General features: G+C 39.8%; 2 protein-coding genes across 6 annotated transcripts in view; both read right to left on the bottom strand.

Annotated features, from left to right (window-relative positions):
- Positions 1–1,999: 1,999 nt before the first annotated feature.
- Positions 2,000–16,628, bottom strand: Magohb (mago homolog B, exon junction complex subunit). Of its 4 annotated transcripts, none has more exons than XM_037204059.1 (5): positions 16,604–16,628; positions 6,818–6,876; positions 5,773–5,883; positions 3,285–3,367; positions 2,000–2,328 (listed from the first exon to the last, which is right to left on the bottom strand). In XM_037204059.1, the coding sequence occupies exons 2-5, from the start codon at positions 6,830–6,832 to the stop codon at positions 2,229–2,231; spliced, it is 309 nt and encodes a 102-aa protein (XP_037059954.1). In that variant the 5' UTR covers positions 6,833–6,876; positions 16,604–16,628; the 3' UTR covers positions 2,000–2,228. The 4 variants fall into 4 exon arrangements, with proteins under 4 accessions (XP_037059954.1, XP_028716347.1, XP_037059953.1 ...); XM_028860514.2 differs by lacking the exon at positions 16,604–16,628 and adding an exon at positions 9,941–10,112; XM_037204058.1 differs by lacking the exon at positions 16,604–16,628 and adding an exon at positions 7,156–7,179.
- The window catches only part of Styk1 (serine/threonine/tyrosine kinase 1), a 45,004-nt gene continuing 35,675 nt past the window's right edge, over positions 16,628–25,956 (bottom strand). For both annotated transcript variants that reach the window (XM_028860515.2, XM_037204056.1), the window contains exons 6-10: positions 25,588–25,671; positions 23,162–23,376; positions 20,534–20,574; positions 19,810–19,906; positions 16,628–18,337 (exon numbers count right to left, since the gene is read on the bottom strand). In XM_028860515.2, the coding sequence (XP_028716348.1) occupies positions 18,133–18,337; positions 19,810–19,906; positions 20,534–20,574; positions 23,162–23,376; positions 25,588–25,671 (642 nt within the window). In that variant the 3' untranslated portion in view covers positions 16,628–18,132. The remainder of the gene's footprint in view (positions 18,338–19,809; positions 19,907–20,533; positions 20,575–23,161; positions 23,377–25,587; positions 25,672–25,956) is intronic.

The following is a 25,956-nucleotide window of genomic DNA, read 5'->3' as shown; positions in this document are numbered from 1 at the left end:
AAATTCAGTGTGTGTGTGTGTGTGTGTGTGTGTGTGTGCGCGCGTGTGTGTGTGAAAAAACAAATAACAACAAAAGAAACCACAAAACCCACAAAAGCTCTATTCAGGGCTGGAGAGATGGGTTGGTAGTTAAGAGCACTAACTGCTCTTCGAGAGGACCCAGGTTCAATTCCCAGAACCCACATGGCAGCTAACAGCTGTCTGTAACTCCAAGATCTGGCGCCCTCACACAAACATATGTGCAGGCAAAACACCAGTGCACACAAATATATATATTCATTTCTCTGGCTTCTTTGCTGTAATAGCCTCTGTGAAACTCCAACTGCCTGTCCTGTTATGTTGAGAGAGATGCAATTCTCATCACACATTCAGACCTTCTAGTGAGACCCTCAGACCTCTGTGGCATCATCATTTCACAGCCGCAAGCTGTTCTTCCTGCCCCAGGCTGAGGTGAGGGACACCTGCAGTAGCCACCAGCCCACAGGGAAGAATGGGCTGACACACTGTCTTCACTGGGAGGACTGGCTGGTCCTGGCCAGCTTCACACCTCTTGGTATTTCTGCCTCAGTGAACCTTTCACAACAGTGAAATATGGTAAATTTCACAGCTCTCAACAAAACCAAAAAGAGCCCTATTTTAAGATTTCCTGTGCCCTAAACCACCTCATGTGTCCTAGCATTTACAATCCACACCTTTCTAAAGCTCTGCATTATCATGCCTACTCGTACTGAGAATGAAGAAATGAGAAAGATGCTTCAGGAACTCAGTGATAAAAGGGGACCCTAGGAAGGGAAGAATATTTGGGCTCTGTGTCACTCAGGAATAAAATCCACTTAAAGGTCCCAAGAAAAACAGGGCTTGAGAGAGATGACTCAGTGGCTAAGAGCACTGGCTACTCTTCTAGAGGACCTGAGTTTGGATCTGAGCACCCACATGGGGATAATTCCAGTCCTAAGGGTTCCAACATCCTCTTCTGGCCTCTGTAGGCACCAGGCATAGGTGCACAAATATGCATGCAAGTGAATACCCAAACAAGCAAAACAAACAAACAAAAAGTTTAAAAGAAAAAACAGTTAGTACTGATCCACAACTAAGTTTCACTTCTTCAGTCCATGTTCTTTCCACATCAGTTCAGAGAACTGAGGCCACGTACACACTGAAAACTGTGATAGGACCCCAGCTCCACTGCTCATCATTGAGGGAGTCTGTCTCATCTCTCCTAAAGGATTCTTCTTTAGAGGAAGGGTTTCATGAGGCCTAAGCAAGTCTAGAATCAACTATATTGCCAAGATAGGCATTGACCTCCTGACCCTTCAGCATCTTTTTCCTAAGGCTGGAATTATGCTCTGGCCACCATGGTGGCACACACCTTTAGTCCCTGAACTCAGGAGGCAGAGGCAGGCAGATCTCCATGAGTCTGAAACCATGCAGCCAGGAGGAAGAGGAGGACACCAGCAGCAGTGTTAGCAGAGATAATGAGAGATGAATGGTAGAAAGTTCAAAGGACCTGGGAAACATGAATGACTTGTTTCCAGTAAGAATCTAACAATAGGCATGCACACTATAGATAGTTAAAACAAAATTTCATATAACTTTGTAAAGCTTCAACTCAGCTCCTACATATGTGTGTGCACACATACATAAGAATAAGGGCATAATAAGATAGGCCAAATGTGGGGTACTGACTATGCCCTTTCAACAACTTAGGGAAATATTTCATGTGAACCCACAAAGGTTTGTGATAATGTAAAATAAAAAAAAAAATCTCAAACCTCTGAAAACAACCTTAGTGTCACCAAGGTAAGTCCTATGAAGTACAGAAGATTGACTCTATGGTATCTTCAGTAGCTGGGATTTGACCATGTATTTCCAGATGAGCGGCCTCTGCCCTAAGCTCTATCAACCAGAACAACTTACCATTCTTAAAGCAAGTCACTAATTCAGCTGCAAAACAAAACAAAAACAACAGCAAAAACCAAAAAACCAACGACTCCACATCTAGGCTTTTAATACATTTTATTAGAGCAAATTCCAACAAAAAGTGGCTTTTATGTACAGAATCAATTGCATATAGGGGCTGTCTAGCCTACATGGACCGAAGAGAGGAAAGCCATATTTCACATATTAAGTTTATATACAAAAGTTTCACATTAATAAAAAATCCCAAAAGTGTCAATTAAAAAACCCTCCTTTAATTAAATATATAAATAATCTCAAAAGTATCCAATTCAAATTGGCTTAATCTTGAAATGTAGTCCAATGAGACTGAACACTAAGCATTTCAAGTCCTGCACCAAGTAGTAAAATACACGGAGGCCTTCAGGATCCCTAAAATTAAAAAACATATATAAATAAAAGTTACCTTTTGTTTTCTATGAAACATAATCTTATAATTTCCTGAAACAGAATAAACCAATTAAGCTTATGAAACTAGGAAAAGGGCCACTTGCCGACAACTACAGTGAACAAACTGGATAATTAATTAACACTTCTCTTCCTGTAAGGAGGAACACAGTTCGCCAGGACTCATTGCTCTCTCAACAGAGGCAATGCACGCACAAACCCAGTAGAGTACACAGGCCACGTCCTCACCAACTGAAGGGGCATATTTACAGGTTTAAGCATCCAGTTGTTCTTCATGAACACAGGTATCCAGTTATTATTGTGCATTCATTCTTTTCCTCTTTATAATACTTATTTGAAGCACCTACTATGTGCTGGGCACTGCTCTAACTCTAAAGACAAAACAAGGTTCTCATGCAAGCTTATACTCAAGCAAGTTAAGATTCAGGGCAACATGAAGCAATGGAAGCCATATGGGGATGTTTTAAGGAAAGGAGCATGAGGAAATGACTCAATGATTCACACCAGCAAAGCTTCAGGATATGCTGCAAAGAATCTAAGGACACAAAGGTGGCTCATACACATGCCTACTGGTTTTTTTTTTTTTTTTTCAAGTGCTAAATCCAAGGGGAAGTATGGTATAATATGGTCCCAATGAAGCTGATCAATCCACAATTATCTTCCTTTACATTTTCTGACATTATAACCAGACTTTTTAATATAAAATGACCAACAAATCAGGCATTATTATGCACACTGCTGAACTGAGTACTTAATGAAATACGCTGTTAACTTCTCTGACAGACAAGATAACAAGTGTTTAATTACTTAGAAGTCTCTATGACATCAGAATACTAAACTGCCTTATCTAGCAGACCACAGTGCTGACACGAGCCTCGTTAATGAGTTAATGAGCTCAGCCAACACTTTAATATACTTACTTTGACTGGTTTACATCAATCAGAGAACCTATTTTTGATGTGGTAAAAGATATATGTTCATCCCCAATTACAATCTCAAGTTCCTGGAAACAAAAAGAGCAGAGAAATGGCATCAATACAAAAGTCTACCCCAGAGATACCTGTATTCGTGCTATAAAGAAGTGCAAACTTTCTAGAACTTGATAGAGGGGAAAAGAAATTTAATCTCAGCCAAGCATGGTGGCACGTGCTTATAATCCCAGCTCGCAGGAAGCAAGGCAGAAGGACTGTCTCAAGTCCAAGGCCAGCCTGGTCTACAAAGTAAGTTACACACCAGCCTGGGGAGACTCTCTCCAAAAACCAGAAGAAATTTAACCTGCTAGACCAAATCCTCTTAATAAAACCTCACTGACCACACATGACCACTAGCCTCAGTTTCAGGACCAAGCCAGAACTGCTTTCCAGAGCCATCATAAAAAAGGAGCTCAAACAAAATGACACAGAAATGTTTCTTATGATGTTGGTAAACATGAGCACTGTCACTTTAAAGCATATGTTATAGAAATGATGATATAAATACAAACCCATTTAAAATATCACAAAATGCATTTTCCCTTTCTGTAAGTTTTTATAAACAAATATAGGACATTAACAATAGCTACCATTTGGGCACCTGCCACCTATCAGGCCCGACCTCTGGGACTTTACATTTTCCACAGTCCCTAAAACACCTTTCCAAGCCCTATTTCCTTAGCCCTATTTTACAAATGTACAATCTTAACCTCATCAAGAACAGAACATACAATGTATCAATAGCCAGGAGCAATGTACAATAGTAATGCTCCCACTTACAGACTAATACCCTCTGAAATTCAATGAAACCTAGAACTTATACAGTGTAATGTGGTTGTTCCAGTACCATTATCATCATACAAATTTTATCTGTATTGCTTACCCTGAAATCTAAAGCTAATGAAGGGGCTGTATGTTTAAAGAATTTTTACACTAAATTATCAAGCAGATGCTAATAGACAGTCACAGCTATCTAATCAAAAAGCCTAACTATACACTTCATGAGATACAGCAAACTGAGAATTAGCTAAGAATCTCTAATAATCACAAAATTCTTGCTTTAATTATCCAGTGGCAGTTTCTGGAGCATGCCTGCTAGCCTCTCACGAGAACACATCACCAGTGCACAGATACAAGCTCTGGCTCCCCCAGATGATGAAACACATTTTTATATCTATGAAATCTTCTCTGTAGCTGCAGTTATTTTTCTAGAACTGGTAGTTCAGAAATGAGATTACTAAGGGAAAAATAAATGGAAAATATTGGCATTTTCTAATGTACATTATAAAACCATCCTCTAAAAGAAGTATATCAACTTATAAACACAGTCAAGTCTAGATGTCATATCACCACTGTAGGAGCAGGTTTAATAATTTTAAAATATCTGGCTGTTCTGTAGACACAGACACCCAGTAACTACTGTGCTAACTAGAGGGGTTAATTACTACGACTCAGGTTCCCACAGGACACAGACCACTACCTCTGTTGCCCCACACCATACTCTACACTGTGCTCTTGCCACACAACAGTTACATTACTGCTACTTTCAGCATGTATTTGATCTCTACATTTTCTTCTAGTCAAAGAAAGTGGCTGATATACAGTATAATCCTTAGGAACACACAAAAATGAAATTAAATATTTCTTTCTCCAAGGCCTTATATTTCATTTCTCTGAGAATTGAAAAGACCCAATTCAGAAAGCAAACTGTCTTTATACAGAGTGAAATTGGACCTGCAGAGTTCTTTGGGAGCACTTTGAGAAATATCATGTATTTTGAAGGGAATATAACAGGCAAATACAAAAGTCAGTTTGAAAAAAACCAATCAAGACTTTTCCTGGGGCATTCAAATATACAAATTCTGAAAGATAAAAAAAAATGGAGAAAGTGAATTGCCATACTCAGTGATCAGAACTAACTCTCAAATTTAGCTAGCAATGTACTTATTTTCAATAGAAATAATTAACAATAACATCTAATTAAAAAATAATTTATAGCAGTGTCAAAATATATTAACTTAAGAACTAACTCTCAAATTTAGCTAGCAATGTTGTACCTATTTATAATAGAAATAATTAACAGTACAGCTAACTTACAATTAATAATTTGTAACAGTGTCAAAATACCCTAACTTTAGCTGGACAGGCTGGAGAAAGGATGTCTTAATTAGAGCTAAGTGCTAACTCCTCTACTAGGTGGAGACAGCAAAGAAAATCAAGCTCAGTAAAAGCTGGAGCTGTAACCCGATGGAGTGTTCGATTGCCTAGCATGGATGAATCTGGAGTTCAATCTTTAGTACCACAAAAAAGAATTTAAAAAGAAAATAAAGTTATATAATCAAAGCTTCAATAAGAAACCATCATGAATATATTGACAAAGCACAGTAATTATATTACCAACTCTGATCTATCCACTTAAAGAACATGGTCCACAGACCTGCCGGCCAACCCTGTCAGGCGGTGGCCACAAAGCATCATCCTCTTTTGTAATTTCACTGTCGTCAATAATTCTCTTCAGTTCTTCCATGACACTCTTGTGAACATAGGCCTGGAAATCAATTACAATAAAATCTTATAAAGCCCATCTGTCTTCCCACAGTTCAGTGAGATATAATAAAAGAAAGCTACGGATCCTAAACATTCAAACACAATAGGAGTGAACAATTTAATTTGATTCCAAAGCTGCAGAATTAAAATTCATCCTTCTCACAAACTTTTTTTTCTGCTCTCTCACCCTTTAACACACACTGTTCCCTCTTCTCACCCCAGCTGCTTTAGGCCCCAGAGTCGGCCGGTGTAGCGGGGACACTCCAGGTGCTCACAGTTGACGGAGCAACGTAAGGGCTACAGCGTGACACGACACAAGCACACAGGAGCCGGCACGCTGAGCCCAGTCCACACGCCCAAGCCTTTTGTTTAAAAATCATGCTTCACAAAATGAATTGAATGATATGGGGTTATAAATATTCAAGTTGATTGTTTTAAAAAAATGCTAAAATGAGAATCACCAAGATGGCTCAGTGGGTAAAGTTCAATCCCTAGGACCCACATAGTAGGAGAAAACCAATTCCTACCAGCTGTTCTTTGATTTCCACACATGCATGCTATGTTACATGTGTATCCAATACACACACACACACACACACACACACACACACACACACACACAAACACAAATACACACGTTAAAAAAATTTAATGCTACAATTACATGTAATTAACATAGAAACCTTTCCATCTATAAATTGGCTTCTTCACTGAAACAGAGCCTTTGAAATACTTTTCATCAGCACAGATAAGATAAATAAACAAAATGTAAAAATTTAGACATCTGAAAAGAACTTAGCCAGAGGCAGGTGGATCTCTCTGAGTTCAAGGCCAGACTGTTCAACACTGTGAATTCCAGAGCAGCCAAGATTACAAAGTGAGACCCTGTCTCAAAAGAAAAGAAAAAGAAAAAAATAAGAGAGAAGAGAACATACCTCTTTTCTGATCATCACGTCATTTTTATAATTGCTGTTGTTGGCATATCTAAGCTTTCCTGTGTGGAGAGAAACAAAGAATACCATGAACAATGTTAAAGGTAAAGACAATTTCATATTCCTACTTTTACTAGTAAATCTACTTTCCTTGTGTAAGATCAGGGCTAAAAACTCAATAAATATAAGTCAGCTAGCAAACTTTAAAATGTTCCGTACCTTCAACATACAATGGGTCAGGTTTGTTAATTTCCTCTCTCTCTCTCTCTCTCTCTCTCTCTCTCTCTCTCTCTCTCTCTCTCTCTCTCTCTCTCTCTTCCTCAGACAACACAAGATCTTACTGTGTAGTCAGGTTGGTGGCCTTGAACACACAGGGATCTATCCTCCTGCCTCTGTGTCCTGAATGCTGGGATTAAGGTTGTACACAACAACACATTTATTTTCTTAATCTAGCCCCTGAACTAAATGTGACTGTGACAAACCACCAAATATTCTCTTCAAGTGTGACGTGTTGGTGCTAAATGCAGTACTCACAACATTTATCTGGTCTCTAAAGGAATTCTAAGAGCAGGTTTCACTTTCTCACCTGTTCACAGGAGATAAAATCAAGTTAAGCAACTTGCTCAGGGTCACACAAGTCTCCAGAGGTCTCCTTTGCATCCACACTTTCTCTATTATTCCAAAATGTTCTCTTAATTGTTTTCCTCCAAATTAGTGTATATAGTTAAGATAACGAAAAATTTAAAAAATTACAACTGGGAAGCATACAAACTATGTAAACTGTCAGTTTGTTGGCTGATTTATTTCAATCCAATGCCATGACCTCTGAGGCCTCCAGTGTGTGCTTCCCTGCATGGTTGTCAGTCAGGTGCTCAGATACATCTGTGATGTCCTTCTCATCTGCTGTACTTTAGGTTACCATACTGTTGTGTACCCCATTTAGCGAGTCATCACTTCTCATGTAAGTGGAATAATTCGGTGGCAAAGGTGCATGAGAATCAAACCACACATAAAATTTCCCTTGACAGTGTTGTTCTTAATTTATGTGACTCAGGGTGATAAGGACAAGCTGCATGGCATGCACAGGCATGGGGACTGAGAACAGAATTACAAAAGAAATAAATAAAAAATCAAAATAAAAAACAAAAACAAAACCCACCAGCACAACAACAAAAACAAAGTAAGTTTGCTCCAAACAACATTTGGAGAACAAGGGTAAAGTTAAGTTTCTAAACAACTGCGGGGCCACGGCAACCTTGAATCCTTCCTGAATGCTGGATACCTTCTGAATACATGATCCTCTCATATTTCCCTTTCAAAGACCCTTGTCCAAAACATGCATGTACCACTTCATGGAAGTCCACACAGTCAGATGCTCAGTTAAATGTCTGCGTCTCAAGTACCACCTTCAGCTTGCTAGTACTTCAACAGACCCCTGCTCATTCTGCTCCTCTCTGGTGTTTCTCTCCCCGAGAAGACAAGAAAGTTTTTCTTTTTGATCTCCAGTGTCTCATCTTCTAAGGGAAATTATTATTATTATTATTATTTGGTTTTGGGGGTTTTTGTTTTGTTTTGACTTGGTTTGTTTTTTTGGGGGGTGGGGTGGGGGTGGGGAGGGTTGTTTTGTTTTTAGAGACAGGGTTTCTCTGTGTAACCCTGGCTGGCCTCGAACTGAAATCTGCCTGCCTCTGCCTCCAAGTGCAGGGATTAAAGGCATAAACCACTACACCTGGCTTAGGGGAAGCTTTTTTTTTATTTCTTTTTTCAAGTTCTGATTATTAACTTATTCTTTACTGGACTCAGACTTAAAAGTAAAAACTCTTCGAAAGGACAGCCTACATCTCTTGGAAATCTGGTCCTGGTGTTTGGTTTTATTTTTATTTTATTTTATTTTATTTTTTTTTTTTTGGCTTCCTTCATTCTCTATGCCAAAAGTTTAGTATATTCTGCAGCCTCTTCGTTTTACTTAGTATATTGTTTCTTCAGAACAGTAAGTCCGAGTGGGGAACCTTGGGTGCTTTGGTCCTGGACTTCCTACCATCTTTGTTGAAGAACTTTCTGACAACATACTGGTAGATAGCATCTTCCTTAGAGAGACTGAAAAGCTTCAGGATTCTGATAGATGTCAGTCCAGGAATATCCCCCTTTTTTTTTTCTTTAAACCATAACCACTTGGCATCCCCAATGTGTCCAGAACAGACTTGTGCTTCCTCTCCCCAGCTCTCCTTGGTCTACAGCAAGTACTCCCCTTACTCGGCATCAGGCGCCCTCTGCAGTGGGTCAGGAAGCCTTGTTTAGTTGGGAAAACCTAATCTGTCGTCCCCACCAATGAATGGGATCACACAACCCTTCCACTCTTCGCCCAGAGCTACTTCGTTTGCTTCTCAAAGAAATACAGAGCTTGTGTTCATTGTCCACTTCAATGTGTTCGGACAGCCAGTGGCTCGGAAGGAGATATTCAGCTTCTTCTTAACAGGGCTGACTACCTAAGATGCAACAGGAAAAGACTGCCTTAACTCTGGCCATCATCCATCCATGTATCTTGACGAAGATGGTGAAGAACTGTATTTCAATGCCTAACACACATCACCCTCCTGTTTAGACAGGGGGTTCCTCCTCTACAAAGCAGCCTTCACATACAGAGTAAACGGGTGAGTAGGCCGAAAGGTCACCCAAAGATTTCAAGCATCCGCTGAAGCATCACTTGATAATTCTGTGACTACTGCCCAAGGTCACATTCTCCATTCTAGGTTTCCGATTCTTCTATGTCCAGCTTTCCTGATGGCAGCAGGATCTGCTTTTCTGGGTAACTTTACAGTAATTTTTCTCTCACAAAAAACACCCAAGCATGCTACAGGCGCAAGATCTTCCTAAGCTGGAACTAAGCCCTTCAAGCCCTCCTGGGAGGCGGGGGCGTGGTGACACACCTGTCACCGCAGCATCTGGGAGGCTGAAGCGGGAGGATCGTGAGCTCGGGGTCAGCCTGGACTACAGAACCAGACCCCCGTCTTAAAACTAAACAATTAAATTGAAATAAAGAAGAAAGAAAATAAAAAGGAAGAAGAAAAGAAAAGAAACCCACCCCCGGGGCGGCTCGCCCTCCCTCGCGGCCCCTCCGCCGCTCACCGTCCGGCCGAAACTCGAACTCCAGAAACTCGTGCCCAAACTTGCCCTTGTGCCCAACGTAGTAGCGCAGGTAGAAATCGCTGGCCATAGACATTTTCACCCCCGGTAAAGCCGCTGCACGGCCGGGCCAACGTGCCGCCGGCGCGGGGCAGTGACGTCAGAGCGCGGGTAAAGAGCGTCACGGCGGGGGCGTCTGCTCCGGTGGAAAATGAAAGCCCGGAAAGCCGCAGGTCCGGCGAAAGACCCTGAGGAGAGCTAGAGATTTGCACTGGAGCGGCTTTCCTAAGATCCCCAGCACATTGTTTTCGCTCTTGAGATGATTTTTATATGCTTTGCTTTTTGCTTTTAATTCTTCGACGATTTCATTCACGTATATGACGAATTTTAGTCACTTCCACCTAATTACACTCTCTGATCCTTTTCTCCCGCTGAAGCACTCTTCCTAACAAGTCCTCCTGTCCTTTTATGTCTCACGTGTGTCTGGGTTGAGGGAGGACTCACCAGGTTTAATAAGGGTTGTTTGCATGAGCACGATGGCAGATAAAGTCCCGGATTTCATGATTGGATTCTCTATTCTTTGGGGTTAGCCTCTTCCCCCATCTGCTGTCTCCAACCGTCTGTCTACAGTATACCGGCTTGCACTTTCTTGTCAAATGTATCCTGTACCTTCAGCCCTACATTTGTTTAACCAACCCCCAGTTCCCTTTCTGGTTTAATAACCTACACTCACTAGCATATAAACTACACACATACACAAGCTTTATCCTTTTTCCTGAAAATTTCATTTTGTCTTAGTAATGAACAAATAGCCTTTCTTTCTTTCTTTCTTTCTTTCTTTCTTTCTTTCTTTCTTTTCTTTTTTTTTTTTTTTTTAAATGGGCTTGGAAGGAACATTTGTAAACCACTTTTACTTTCTGGTTGCCCTGTGGTATGGGTGTGCCTTTTTCTGGGTATTGAACTAAGGTTTACAAGTTGTACTTATTGTATCTCTGATCTTGAAGCACATTGTAAAATGGGGTGTGGCCCTACTTCCTGTAACTGGTGAGGTGAGTAAAGATACATTCCCGTGGCAACTGGAATATAATCTTCCTGAGTCTTAACAGAAGCCTTTGGACAGTGCTTCAGTTACCAGTAGCTAACAGCCTAGACTAAGACTAAGAAAGCAAACAACTAAAAAAATAAATAAATGAAAATAAAAGTTTTAAATAGGAAAGCAAACAAAGAAAAATGAATCTCCCTGATGGGAAGTTTGATGTTCAAATAGCACATGAAACTGAAAAATCGTGGTGGAATTTGTGAGTCACTTCATTCAGTAAGGGTTAATAGGTAGTAGCCTGTGTATGGTGGAGGGGCGCCCTAGGCCACAATTCTCAACAGTTTAAATTGGAGAAGTAAGGAACACTCCGGTGTGTCATGGTATTGAAGAGCACAAAATGTGAGTGAACTTAGAAACAGTTCACTTTTCAAATCCTGATCACCTCTCTGTTACCAACCCTGAGTAATCCTATCTGGTGACTGATAGCCTTCTGTAGTAATTCTAAGAAAGTTCAATCTCAACACTGTTACCACCTAATTATATCTCCACCGGTTTGATTATTAACTAACGAGATACACAGTAATCAACTTTCCCAAACACAGAACTGAGAAAATTAAATAATGTGTATGATGTGCTTTGAAATCTATGCCACATGAGTTTTAACAAGAATTCCCTATGTTCCAGAACAGATGGGTGTTAGCAATAAAGCAATAAAGCTATTTGCACCTTCCTACTAAAAAGAATGCAAACATATAAAGCAAACATCAGCACAGGGAAGCAATTAGTATTACATATAGCATATATGCAATAAAGCATCCCTGTACAAAAAAAAAAAGCAAGTGGTTTTATTATAGATGGAGTAAGAAATTTATAAACAGGAATATTAAAGAAGGCTTATAAAGGGTATTATTTGAAGTGGCTTTTTGATGAGCAAATTCTGTGAATGTCCTCCAGTGCAGACAAGCATTTCAGGCAAAGGATGACCTAAAATAAGGCACAGTGGTGTGAATGTGTGTGTTTGGAGAAAGCCAAAAACCACAATTTCTACACTTGAAATTAATAAGTAACTAGAATGTAGGATTCGAGAAAGTAGAGTCGTTTTCAAGGCAAGTTGAGGCAGGTTCTCTTTGGTCCTTGTTTTTTCTTTTTGTTTTGTCTTTTGTTGTTTTGTTTTATTTTACGAGATAGAGTTTCTTTGTGAAGCCTGATTTTTCTGGAACTTGCTTTGTAGACAGACCAGGCTGGCCTCAAACTCACAGAGATCCACCTGCCTCTGCCTCCCCAGTGCTGGAACTAAAGGTGTGTGCCACCACCGCTCAGCCTCTTCAGTCATCTGAATAGTTATGTAATTGTTATAAAATTTACTCACTGTCATAATAGGCTGCTATTTAGGAAAATACATTAGAAACATAAATCACCACATCTTACCATTAGGTGACTCACCATTCCAATTTTCCTGGGTTTGAGGAGTTTTCTAGGATGTGAGACTTTCAGTTTTAAAACCTAGAAGGGCCTGACTTATTACAAGAATAATTCACAGAAACTTAAGGACAGTATTTCATAGCATCTGTGAAAGTATCAGTTATAATCCCTTTCACTGAATTCTACAGAAAGCCTCATTCAGGGGCCTTAGGTCCTGTAGAACCCTACATGTTTTTAAGATAAAATAGAAAACTATATTACCTACCTCTTCATATTGTAGGTCAGGATAGTACCAAAACAGGAACTTTTGCATTGTGACCAGTATTAAAAAGTAACAGAGCACTGTGTTTTATACTCTCAGATGGTAGACACCAGGGATGTGGCAAAGTGTTTTGTTTACTGAGCTCTTAAGTGCAGCTAGTTGTTCCTGAAAGTTTTCCTATGTCCCGACCAGTCTGCAGCCACTCAGACCCAAGTAAACACACAGAGGCTTATATTAATTAAAACTGCTTGGCCATTAGCTAAGGCCTACCACTGACTAGCTCTTACATTTAAACTCAGCCCATTTCTGTTAATCTATATGTTATCACTTGTTCCGTGGCTTTACCTGTGTGCCATTACATGCTGCTCCCTGGATGGCAGGCTGGCGTCTCCTGACTCAGCCTTCTTCTTCTTCCCAGAATTCTCCTTATCTGTTTATCCCGCCTATACTTCCTGCCTGGCTACTGGCCAATCAGAATTTTATTAAACCAGTGTACAAAAGCATTATCCCACAGCAGCTAGTGAGACTGGGGAAACCATATTCTTAATTTTGATTAACTTACATTAACATTTAAATATCACACATGGCTAGTGTGTCTCATGTTGGTTAGCACAGTTATGTAACAGTTCCAGGTATCGTTAATTGCACTGGAAGTAGTGAAAATATATTGTGAATGTTTCCTTTTCTCAGCTACTGTAGGTTCCAAATTAGGGTAACTACATTGTCACAGTTTACGTGTGAAAATAAATGTTGTTATCACTTACGTGAAACTGAAGAACTGTTTCTGCCTTTGCCAACCAACACTGTGGTCAGCCTCACAACACCTTGTGAAATGGTTTTGAAGCAGGAAACAAACATTCCTGACTGCAATGGAAAGTGAGGCTTGATGGTTTAATGTACACTATTTGTTGATAATTATTTCCACTCAAGTGTTTCTTTAGTCATGTAGTTCTTTCATTTCTGATTGTGTTTGTTTGTTTGTTGTTGAGGCGAGGTCTCATGGGCTCCAGCCAGCCTTAAACCCACCTGTGTAACCTATCCTGGCCTTAAACTCCTGACCAACTGTTGGTATTACAAGTGTGCACCACAAACCTGCCTTTGTTAGATGTGATTCTTTTTTTTTTTTTTTTTTTTTTTTTTTTGGTTTTTCGAGACAAGGTTTCTCTGTGTAGCTTTGCGCCTTTCCTGGAACTCGCTTTGGAGACCAGGCTGGCCTCGAACTCACAGAGATCCGCCTGCCTCTGCCTCCCGAGTGCTGGGATTAAAGGCGTGCGCCACCACCGCCCGGCTAGATGTGATTCTTTCTGAGAGCTGTTAATGTCTTAAATGCTCTGGTGGGCTTTTCTTTTCTTTTTTTTTTTTTTTTTCTGTGTATAGAAGTCTCTTCTTTTGATCTTTTTCATATCTTCTCTGCCCATCCCCATATACATCTTTTTGTCTATTGAAAGTGACCAAATAAGCCGGGCAGTGGTGGCACACCCCTTTAATCCCAGCACTCGGGAGGCAGAGCCAGGCAGCTCTCTATGAGTTCGAGGCCAGCCTGGTCTACAGAGTAAGATCCAGGACAGGCACCAAAACTATACAGAGAAATCCTGTCTCAAAAACCAAACCAAACAAACAAACAAAAAAGTGACCAAATCATTCCCTCTTCTAATTTTCAGAAACACTCTCTAACCGTATCACAATTAAAACTGCAGGTAATAAACTTGTATTCTAATTTTGTATCAGTAATTGGTTTTATATACTTATAAAATCAAATGTCAGAGCTGTCTCCTTTAGTAAAAATGAATCTGTGTAGCAATAGTAGTATACAGTCTAATATAACATACTAAAGTTGGTACATTTTAAGAAGGAAAAGCCAAAGTGTGGTGATCTATTTCTGTCCCTATCCATCCACTCACCTTTGTCTTTTATTCCATCTTAGGTTTCTTTGTGTATTTTAGGCATGTCTTTTGCCACTTGATAGCAATGTATTTCAAATAAATACCCATCAGGCTGAAACACCAAATTCACATACACCACTGGTTATCAAGCAGGATCACTGATTACCATGATTTGATAGACTTAATTGCATTATTAGGTCTGGAATAGCTGGGAGGCAAACTGTTGTGAGGTATTTAATTATGCTGTATAAAGATATGCCCCTGTGATTGGTTTAAGAAAAAGCTAAACAGCCAATAGCTAGGCAGGGAGAACAGGTAGGACTTCCAGGCAAAGGGAGGAACTGGGGATGAATTTAGGCATGCAAAGGTGATACCAGGAGACATGGAAGATACAGAATGGGCAGCACTTGACAGAATATAGATTAATAAAAATGGGTTAATTCAAGTTCTAAGAGCTAGGTGAAAACAAGCCTAAGCTAAGGCTGAGCTTTCACAATTAATAATAAGTTTCTGTGTTATTATTTGGGAGCTGACTGGCAGGAGAGAGAAAGAGTTGTTACAACAAACATATAACAATATCACATAATTTAAACACACAACGTAACTTTTAACTTACATTCAAACAAGCACATTCTACTAAATTGAAGATAATAGGCTATCCTCTGGCTTTCTATGTTTTTGTTTCTATGTGTTTGTCTTATTTCATTGAGTATGGTAAATCATTTTATAAATTGTTATAGTAAGATTGGGAAAATTCTATTAATGTACACTAATAATTTTATTAACCTATTTTTTCTTCATTTAATATGGTGAAATGGAGCTGAAGAGAGATTGCTCATAGTTAAGGCTACATACAGAGAACCTGAGTTTGGTTCCCACTACGTATGACAGACAACTCACAATCACCAGCAACTCCAGCTCCAGGGAATACAACACCGCCTTCTGACCTTCCTGGCCCCCTCCATCAGTCAGCACATACCCAAAAGGAAAGAAAGAGTGGGCTACCCTCCATTTCATTATATGTCTCTTTAAGACACATGCTACAATCGTGTAGATATCTTTTCATTACCTCACCTGTGTATTGCTTTTTCTGGTTATGATTATGGCTTTGTTTTTTATGGGTCATGTTTATGTATGTATGTGTTCAGTGTATGGCAAGTTTGTCAGGTCTATGCCATAGAACATATGGAGGTCACAGGACATATTTTGTGTGCTTTCCATCTTGTTTAGGTTTGGGTCTTTTATGATTGACCACTGAGTATACCATGCAGCCAGCCTGCAAGCTTCTGGGGATTCCTCTCTTCACTTCCATCTTATCAACAGCATGCTAGTGTTACAGATATATGCAGCCATATCTGACTTTTTACATGGGTACTGGGGATCCAAATTCTATTCCTCAAACTTTCATGGCAAGCACTTTATCCACTGAACCATCTCCGAGGCCCCACACTGGTTCTTTTTACCTCAAAGTTGTCATACAAGTCCCACCCCTGAAGTGTTCTTTTTACTCTTCCCATGACTACCTGACCCTTCCCTGGGGTCTCAGTTTAAATACCATGTACTCAGAGAGGTCTTCACTCTGCACTCCCTCTACTGTCCCATCAGTTTCATTCATAAGCTTTTAATTAGCAGACAGCCACACATAAATACATCCTGCCTGACTATATTCAAAGCTCCCAGTTTCTTTATCCAACACATTTCCCACTGTCTGGCACAGCAAGCTTTGACACTCAACATTTTTAAATATTCAAATAAGGGAATTACTTCGTACGATGGCTCAAATTAACAGCTGGGAGGCAACAATTGGATCTCATCCTTTTTCTCTCTCTAGCCTGCTTAAATCCTGACTTCTCACCGTGGTGTTTGCACAGTGAGAAACATTCCTTCTTTAGCTGAGTCATTATGACTACACCAAGATTTCAGTTATTCGGTTGTGTCCATTTTCAGCTGCCAGGCATCTTGTCTATGGTAGCTTTCCTAATCCTTCTAAAGGTATCAGGGTGTTCTTGCAAAGTCACAGATCATCGTGTAAACAGAATTGTCCTCAATGTAATACTTACAGTATTTTGAAATCATAGGAGATTACTGTCATCAGCCAAAACCTCACACAAACAACGATGGCTCAAGACCAGTGTAGATCACTTCCTTGTGTGTGTAAAGCTCTGGCTTCAGTTCTCATTGTTGGAAAATAAACAAAATGTGATCATAGTTTAATGATGTGGTGCTCGTAATATACTGCCATCTTCTAGACATGTTCTGCCCTGTACTATCACAAGCCAGTGCTCTCTTCTTGGCCACAGTAGATGTTATGTCTTAAAAAAGAATGAAAAGAAATGTCGTGAGTTAGGGGGAAAAGAAGAAACTAACATTTATTGAGCACATATCATATGCCACATATTATACAAACACATATTCTCATTAACCCTCACACCATTCTGTGAGGTAGATAGTCTTCTCATTTTACACATAAAGAATCTTTTGGGACAATGTATGTTCTTTAATTTTTCTATTAAAATTAATTTCCACTTATTTTCTTTTCTACTCCATATTGTAGATATTGTGACACCTATACACCAGAAAAGTCTACTTCTAGACAATAAATACTAATTTAATGGGTTATTTCACAGTGTTTCAGTGGATGGTTGAAAATTAGAGGCTACACCCATCCCTATCAGATTACTTCTTTGGCACCTCTTAATGACCACCTGGGTTAGTAAATCTTCTTGCTTGGTCTCCATGCTTCCTACTCATTGGGCACACACACATACACACACACACACACACACACACACACACACACACACACACACACACACTTCATCACTAGATCTAACTTTGGTTCTTTAGACTTATTTTCCTTAGTTTAACAGCACTAGCAAGCAAATGTAATGGACAATGTTCTTAATCATGAAATGACTCCTGTATCTAATTGAATGTAGTATCAAACAGGGTCTACCTGTCTCGGATTTCAATAAAAGAGTTCAATAAAAGTTCAATCTATAGTCAAGGAAAAATTCAGTATTATTTTTCATAGTTCTTCTCCAACTCTTCATGAAGGGACCAGGAATGAACAACTTTTATGTCCCCTCAATGTAGAAGAGACAAGATCTCTTCTTAAAGAAAATCTTGATTCCCCTTACACTTCTCAGAAAAAAAGAACCTTGAATATCTTTCTCATGAATTCCTATGTTGTGTTCCTATTCATTCATACCATTCAGATTTATTTATACTCTATAATAGTTTAGATTAAAAAAAAACTTTTTAGTTGAAAACCAGCCTGGGGTGGGTGGGACCAGCCCTTTTACCCTATCCCCCAACAATCATTGAAGATTTAAAAAACCTCCTTTGGAATGACACTGTCCACCACTTGTACTCAGGCCCTCGGGACTGGGAAGCAGACAAACTGATGGTGAGTCTTAAGTACGTGGTGTGCAGAGGTAGAGCCTCATCCAGCAGCATTTCATATTTCCAGAAAAATATATAGGGGAAGATGTGGGACCCATGTCCTTTTTTTCCCTTTGTGGCCCATAGAAGGTTCCTTCCCTCTGTTCTTGAAGGAACTTAATCCAAGCACTTGTCTGGGGCATCTTCAAAGGACACTGTAGCTGTAGGAAAGGCTCTCTGCACTGATGCCAGCCACATCTGCATACAGTTCAGGCACCACTAACTCTGGCACTTGCAACACAGCCTTGTCATTCGCAGATCTAGAGGCAGCTTCTAGACGCAAGCGCAGCTCTCCAGGTAAGGGACGGCTGTTCTCACTCCATTGCCAACAGCATTTCATGATGTTGTACCTGAGATGCAGACAACAGAGAGGAATGTGAAAGGAATGTAGTTCCTCTTCAAGAACAAACTAAAAGCCCTCAGACCTTTGATCTTTCTGCCCTGTCTCCCATTGTATTTCCAGAGAGTGGTACTCTACCATTTTCTTTCTATCAAGTCTCTCAACATTCTCTCAGCATGATTTCTTTTTATAATAGAATGCTGGAGACTTTTCAGACTACAAAGTGACAGAAGAACTCTGCCTTTTCCACCATGCAGTGCAATAAGGTAACTTGTCTGTTCCACTCTATGGTGTGATGGGTAGGGCTTTTAATCATCTCATGTTTGAACTATCTTCTCATCAGAGTATTAGGTTCTTTAAGGCCAGGTCCTTTGTCTGAAGGCTTCTTGTAAAAGCAAAAATTAGAGTCCTCAGGGGTTACCTCAAAATTGTATGTGAGGATGTTTGTATATATACATAATATGCATATATATGTGTGTAATGCATATGTAATGTATATATAATGTATAAGTGTATATTATGTATGCATATTGATAAGTACACATATATGACATATTTATGGCTTGAGCTTGAACTGTCCCCCACAGGCCCATGTTTTAAGTCTTGATTCCCTAGCTTTTGGCACCAGGGGAAGCCTTTGAAAGTTATAGCCACCCTAATTTCAGCCTTTGTTCACTGCCTGCTGGTCCACAGACATTTGAACAATCTGTCTATGTGCTCCTGCAGTCACAGACTGAGCACCTCTGCTCTGCCTTCCCCACTATAATGGAACAATGAGACAAAGTCAAATATGGTGATATTTTATTTGTACTGAAATGTGATTTTATTTGCATGTTAATAAATAAAGTTGCCTAGGGGTCAAAGCTAATAGCAAGCCATAGCAGAAGCTGGGCCGTGGTGGTGCACGCCTTTAATCCCAGCTCTTGGGAGGCAGAGCTAGGCGGATCTTTGTGTGTTCAAGGATACAGCCAGCATGGAGACACATGCCTTTAATCTCAATACCAACCATAGAAGACCTGGAGGTCTGTATAGATGAGCAGTGACGAGGAGGTCATGTGGTTGGGTTTACAACCAATGAGAAGACAGAATAGAAAGTTTATAAAAAAGACAAACAGACAGGAAGTAGCTCTCTTGCTCAGGACAGCAGCAGCAGTGAAGGGTAAGGTTTTTAGCTCTTAGCTCTGACCTCTTGGGTTTTCATCTCTGCATTGGCTCTATGTTTCTTATTTAATAAGATGGTTACATCTACAGTCAACCTTTCTTCCTTGAAGCAGTTTCTGTTGGGTATTTTGTCACAACTATTAGAAAAGTGACTGATATAGTTGTTGAGCAGAACTGACTTTGTTTTACCTCATGATTCATTTAAGGCCATGCATTAACATATAAATACAACTACTGATCATCTAAGAAAAGGGTGTAGTTAATAGGGATCAAAACCATGATTTGAAATTACAGAAACTCAAGCCTTTAAGATCAACTTACATAGCATGTGTGCAGCTGCTGGGTCTCTTCATGATCTTCCTTCTCTGAAGATACTGTAGAATGCTGGTGGGAGGCACTTCAGGGTATGGTGGTGCCCCTGTCAATATGAAAACATGAGAGCAGCAAGAGACCTTCTAAATATGAAGTGAAAATACTCCAGTGTCCATTGACCTCAGACAGTGCCCTTTAAATCATAGCCATAGGGAAATAGTGTGTACAGTGTAGTTGCTTCCTGCTGATTGTGTAAGGATACAGTAGATTTCAGAAAAAAATGTTTTTGAGAAGAAAGGTAACATTAGGAGATGCTGAGTGTTAAGGAAAGTAATAAAACAAGGCAAAACAGGAACTGAGAACTACCTTCCACTTCTCATAACACAGAAGGAGCTACAGTTTCTAAATTGAATGAATTAATAAACTTGAGGAAACATTCTTATGTTTATATAAGATTGCTATGGGAATTATCCTTTGGGTTTGAAAACATGCTATGGAGTTGGTATGGTTTGAGGGGGAAAGGGGAGAAAGGAGAGCTAAAGTAAGTTAAGGAAGGTCTAGAAGAGAAAGAGAGAGAAGGAGATCATCATTTTAGTAGATTTTAGAGGAAAGAGGCTCAGAATTCATGTCAACCCAGTGCAATCTGTCCTGGTCTGAAAACACTTTCTCCAAGGCTACAGCATCCACCCTCCAAATAAGCAAGCTTGCTTGTTTGCCTGGAGGTCATCCTTACCTAGAGTCACCATCTCATAAAGCAGGATCCCAAAGGACCAGCTGTAAAAGAAACAAAGGCATCCACTTAATTTCTACCTTTATTTTTACTAAAGAAAGCTTACTTTAACATCATCAGGGAAATGAAGGAGTCAAAGAGAGCTGAAGTATTTTCAAAAGAGGCAAAGTAACAGTTATTAGACAACATTCCTGTCCATGTCCCCAGAATCTCATCTCTTTAAGAGCTGAGTTTATGTCCCTTCTTCATAATATATGTTTGCTGTTGTTATTAATATATGAGCATAAAATCACAAATCCACTAACTAAAACAGAATGTCCCTCTTTTTTTCATCTTATTCTTCCCTCTGTGCTCAAACTCTAACCTTTACTCAGCACAAAGCAAAGAGGGATTCTTCATCTAACCACAGTTTTCTCAGTAGATCTATTTACCCAAACCTAGAAAAAGTATTAGTAAACTTTAGATATTTGGACAGGGAATTTGGCTAATCAACATGACTTGAGAGGTAAATCCTTCACTATTGATACCATCATTAAATGAGTGACATTTTATAAGTAAAATTGCCCAGAGTTTGTTGAAAAGCAGGTATCAGTGATACATCAGTGGAAGCATTCTAACTGGCTCGTTGTGCTGATGTTTAAATTCCCACTGCCTCCTGTTATATGGACACCAAGGAAGGCATTTTGCATTGAATTGTGTGCCTCTTCAAACAGTTGAGGTATATAATTTCCAAAGATCAATTTCAAGTCTTTACTATCCTGATTATACCAATTGTATATGTAATTATAGTTAATCGATCATTAAATGCTATAGAAGGTACTTAAGTATTTGCATAAGTTATATCTTCTAAAAATCTTCTAAAAATGAATTGAATGTTTTGAAACTAGTCTGTGAGAGTATACTGCTAAAAAGAAAATGTCCTGCAATAGTAGTACACAGCTATAATCCCAACATTTGAAAGACTGATGAAAGAGGGTCTGTAGTGGGTAGCAGGTCCAGCTTTGACCTGGAAGTACTACCCCCATTGAGACTTCCAGAAACTGTCACGCCTACAAGATGGGGCTGAGACAGGAGCCCTTAAGACCTGAGATCCAGATGGGCCGTCTCTCTTGGTTCCTGGATCCTGGATGCTGGATGTAGACCCAGCAGAGTTCTCCAGAGAACACTGCCAGACTGTACTTCACCTCTCCCAGACCCTGTAACCTATCCCTTTACTTGTGAGTTACCCCACAAAATAAACCTCCCTTTTAACTACGTGGAGTTGCCTTAATACTTCCACCACTAGTTTAAGGACAGTCTGGCTACCCAGGGAGACTGTCTTTAAAACAAAACAAAACAAAAATGAGGCACATGTGGTGGTACATGCCTTTAATTGCAACACATGGGAGGCAGAGGCAGTCAGATTTCTGTAAGTTCAAACTCAGCCTTTTCTACATAACAAGTTCCAGCATAGCCAGGGGTATATAGAAGACCCTGTCTCAACTCTACTTCCACCCCAAATAACTGAAAAAAAAGAAATTAATAACATGTTACAAAATTATACAGATGAGTCAACTGTAGAAAATGAGGTGGGGGGAGCCAGGCAGTGGTAGTGCATGCCTTTAATCTCAGCAATTTGGAGGCTGGAGGCAGGCAGACCTCTGTGAGTTCAAGGCCAGCCCAGTCTACACAGCTGGTTTTAGGACAGCCAAGCCTACACAAAGAAACTCTGTCTCAAAAAAACAAAAATTAAAAAAAATGAGGAGGGAAACAATAAAAGTCTCAGGTTGTTTCACAAATATTTTCAGGTCTCTCATTGTATGTACTAAGAACCATCTCAAAGTGGCATCCAGCCATTAGTCATCATTACAGCTGCTATTCAGATCAGAAACATAGTTTATATCTGGACACTGTGGTATACATGTGTGACCCCTGCACCTCAGAGGTGAAGACAAAAGGATTGTGGCTTATGTGCTGTATTTGCATGTTCAAGACCCTTCAAAAAATGTAGATTTTTTTTTCTCCTTCAAAAGTCTGATAAACATGCATGCAAAAGTTTTCACTTAAAAAGTGATTTGGGAGTGGAAACATAGCTCAGGGATTAAGAGCACTTACTACTCCTGTAGAGGACCTGGGTTCAGTTGCTACCACACATGTGTTGGCTCACAGCCTCCTATGACTCCAGTTGTGGGTATCTAATACTTTCTTCTGGCTACCAAGAGCTCTTATACATACATGGTGCATATAAACTCATGCAGGCACATGTAAATAAATAAGTAAAATTTTTAAAAGAAGTAACTTAAAACACATATAAATATTTTATTTCAAATTCTTCATTCCCTGGCTTTTAAGTAGAACCATGCATGGCCTAAAGATTAAAGCAAGGAGGCTAAGGTAAATCCTCCAACACTGATTTGAATAATATTTTCACTTTTTTTCTTTTCTAACAACAGCTGCCACTCTAATTCACAAGAACTAATGGAAAAGCATTTTTAAAAAATGATTGAAAGCAAATGACAAATATCTTTGCTTGAGAGTATGTCAGATTTCAAGTAGAGCTCTCATTTGCAGACATAATTGACTGCAAGTGCAATCATGTTCCAAGGGAAACACCAAGCCTCAAAGAGAAGAAATGAAAGAGTGGGAACATACACGTCTCCTCTGATGCTGGCAGGTCTCAGGAGAAGCCTTTCTGGAGCAAGCCACTTGAGAGGGATGGTGCTGGTTCGAGCAGAGGAGAGGGATCCTTGGGTGTGGACTTCATAAGCCAGGCCCAGTCGGCAGAGTTTGACTGTCAGGTCACTTTGGATCAGGATGTTCCTGGCAGCCACATCCCCATGAAATAGATGCTTATCCTGGAGGAATTCCTATCAGCATATGATCAAAGGTAATCAGCCTTCTGAAAGTCAAAGTTCACAAATAAGACAGTCTTGGGTGGCCTCGAAAAGACAAGGGCCTTCTCTGCTCCAAACACTCTCACTAATCAATGAGATCATTTCCAAAGCAGGATAAGGGATTAGATCTTTTCACTGTATTTTTAGGACAACCAAACTACTAACACAGGGGTTTCACTCCAGTGCTAAAGATGGATCCTGGCGTTTCCTGTGTTCTGTGTGAGCACTCTGCACCTGTGCTACATGCCCATCCCTAGCACCAGACTCTGAAAGCATGATCACATGCACTGTGTACTTGATTGTATTTTCCCTTCCGATAGTACTCAGGTCAACTCTGGAACAGAGACCAAAACACACAAAAGCTGAATGCCATGTCACAAATTTATAGAAAGGTTCAAATCATCTCATTCTGTCCTCATAACTAGATGAAGTTAAGGAAGTATCTTTAAGGCAAACACAAAGAAAGACAGAAGGTGATTATAACCAGAGGCCGGTCTATTAACTCAGGAAGTGCCACAGACTCCACCAGTCCACTAATAGTTCCTAAGCCAGGCTCCAGATCAAAATTCTGAGACCTTGTAAAAACAAACTTTAAGACTTTTAGCACAGATTTACTAAGCCACCATCTAGAAAGAGAGAGGTAGTGACTTGCAGTATAAAGGATCAAAGGATTCTGGTGTGGTTAGAAAATCAGGTTGAAGTCACGGTGGCTGGTAATTTGTGCTGGATCACCTCCTCTGGCATGAAGCCACTCAGCTGTGCGTGACTGAAGAGCCAGAGATCTGGGGCTCCAATTACCCAACACGGACAGAAAAGGGAAATTTAGAGGGTTAAAGTGACAGACTCCAGTCACTGATGAAGAAGGAGACCATGAGTGCAGTTTTCTGTCCCTTGGAAATTTTTAGAAAAAAGAAATTAGATATGATGAGCTGAATTAAAGAATATATAAGGAAATTTTACTCTAATGAGAAGAATTGAAGAATATACTAAATTTAAGGTCATTAAAGATAACAACAAAAAATATAGCCTTGCCCCGTGAGAGGTGATGCAGGTACCTGATGGATGCATCAATTTGATCAGTACAGCCTTGTAGGATAGATACCTCTGCATTTATAATTCAGGAGGCAAGGTAGGCTGAAGCTTACAGCTTAGCAACATTTTGACTACATCCTCCAAGAAGTGAAAATAACTGGTGTGTGATGGCTTCTCTCTCCATCCAATGGGAGTTCCAACCAGAACTACTTCTCTTTTCTCCCATCACTTCCTTCTTAGTCCATTTTTCCTAATTTCATTTAAATACTAGGTGGACCAGGCATGCACCTATTGCTGTGCAAGAGGCCATGAGTTCAATCCCCCATACTATCACCACTACACACACACAAAAGTCCCTTTAGACCCTGATCCATTTCACATATTGTGGTAGCAAAATTCAACGAAGCTTAAAATCATAATTTCACAGAGCCTTGATTTTTCTATAGAAAATATCCATTTGAAATACAACCAAATAATTTCACAGATTATATACTTCCTGAGTAATTTTGACCAAGGTAATTTTTTTCTGAAACCCTAAATTCTTTAAACCTTTTTAAATTGACTTAAAAATAGAAGAACAGTTGGCCTTTCCTGTTCTTTTTTTCTCTCCCCCTTGCTCCTTATTTTTCAAGTTTATTATATATATATATATATATATATATATATGTTTCATATCACATCTCTTATCAAAGCAAGTCTCCAACCAAACACAATCCGAGCTAGTCTGTCTTGTTTCTCAGGTATAAATCTGCATCCTTCATCCTTTCACCCATTTACTCTCCTCCCTCATATCTCCTCCATCTTGCTTCCCTTGTTTCTTCTTTTACATGTGTACAAGTTCAAATACCAAATTAATCGTGACCCTGGCTTTTGAAATTTAAGCTAAGTAAAATTTCACATCCTTCTAGTTCACTGTATTAATTCTAAACTGACTGTCTTCTGCCTGGAATGCCTTATACTGCACTGTATTACCTGAATAATTTCATAAATAAGGGGCTGAAAAACAAACTGTCAGTGAATAGTCTTTCCCTCACTTTATCTAGCTATCATAAAGATATATACCCCATTTAGAATTGTTAGTGTGGGAAATACAGCATAAATCTAGGCTGATGAGAAAATCCCACCATCAGTTTCCATTTATGCTGGTCTTACCAGGGCCAAAAGGACCTGCTTTCCGATGTGATATATTTGTTTTTCTGTGAGATCATAGAGCAGGCCATCCATGGTCATCACATCCTAATGAAACAGAGGAAAGAAAACCGTTATATAAAAGTGACTTCAATTTTCTTTTTTAAATTGTGGTAGAGAAACTCTGAAATGAGAGATCGAAGCTAAGAACAACACAAAAACACAGGGATTAAGAGTCAAAGAGAAGGGGCTGGGGGGATGGCCAGGGGTGAGGGCGCTTGTCGCCAAGCCTGATGATCCGCGTTCCACCCCAGAATCCACCTGGTGAGGGCACAGAATCGGCTCCCACAAGTACTCCTCTGACTTCTATGTGCTCCCCACCCCTCCCTACAC

The sequence above is a fragment of the Peromyscus leucopus genome, chromosome 3 (assembly GCF_004664715.2).
Source record: "Peromyscus leucopus breed LL Stock chromosome 3, UCI_PerLeu_2.1, whole genome shotgun sequence".
In the NCBI taxonomy this organism is placed as follows: Eukaryota; Metazoa; Chordata; class Mammalia; order Rodentia; family Cricetidae; genus Peromyscus; species Peromyscus leucopus.
Note: the sequence above shows the minus strand (reverse complement) of the source record. Positions and strands in the feature narration are given on the sequence as shown.

Bases quoted from the DNA above. Each gene is read 5' to 3' on its own strand.
- Magohb (XM_028860514.2), bottom strand. From the start codon at position 10,034: ATGTCTATGGCCAGCGATTTCTACCTGCGCTACTACGTTGGGCACAAG. The intron at 6,877-9,940 runs GTGAGCGGCGGA...CTCTCCACACAG, and splicing joins GTTCGAGTTTCGGCCGGACG to GAAAGCTTAGATATGCCAAC. The intron at 5,884-6,817 runs GTATGTTCTCTT...ATTGATTTCCAG, and splicing joins ACGTGATGATCAGAAAAGAG to GCCTATGTTCACAAGAGTGT.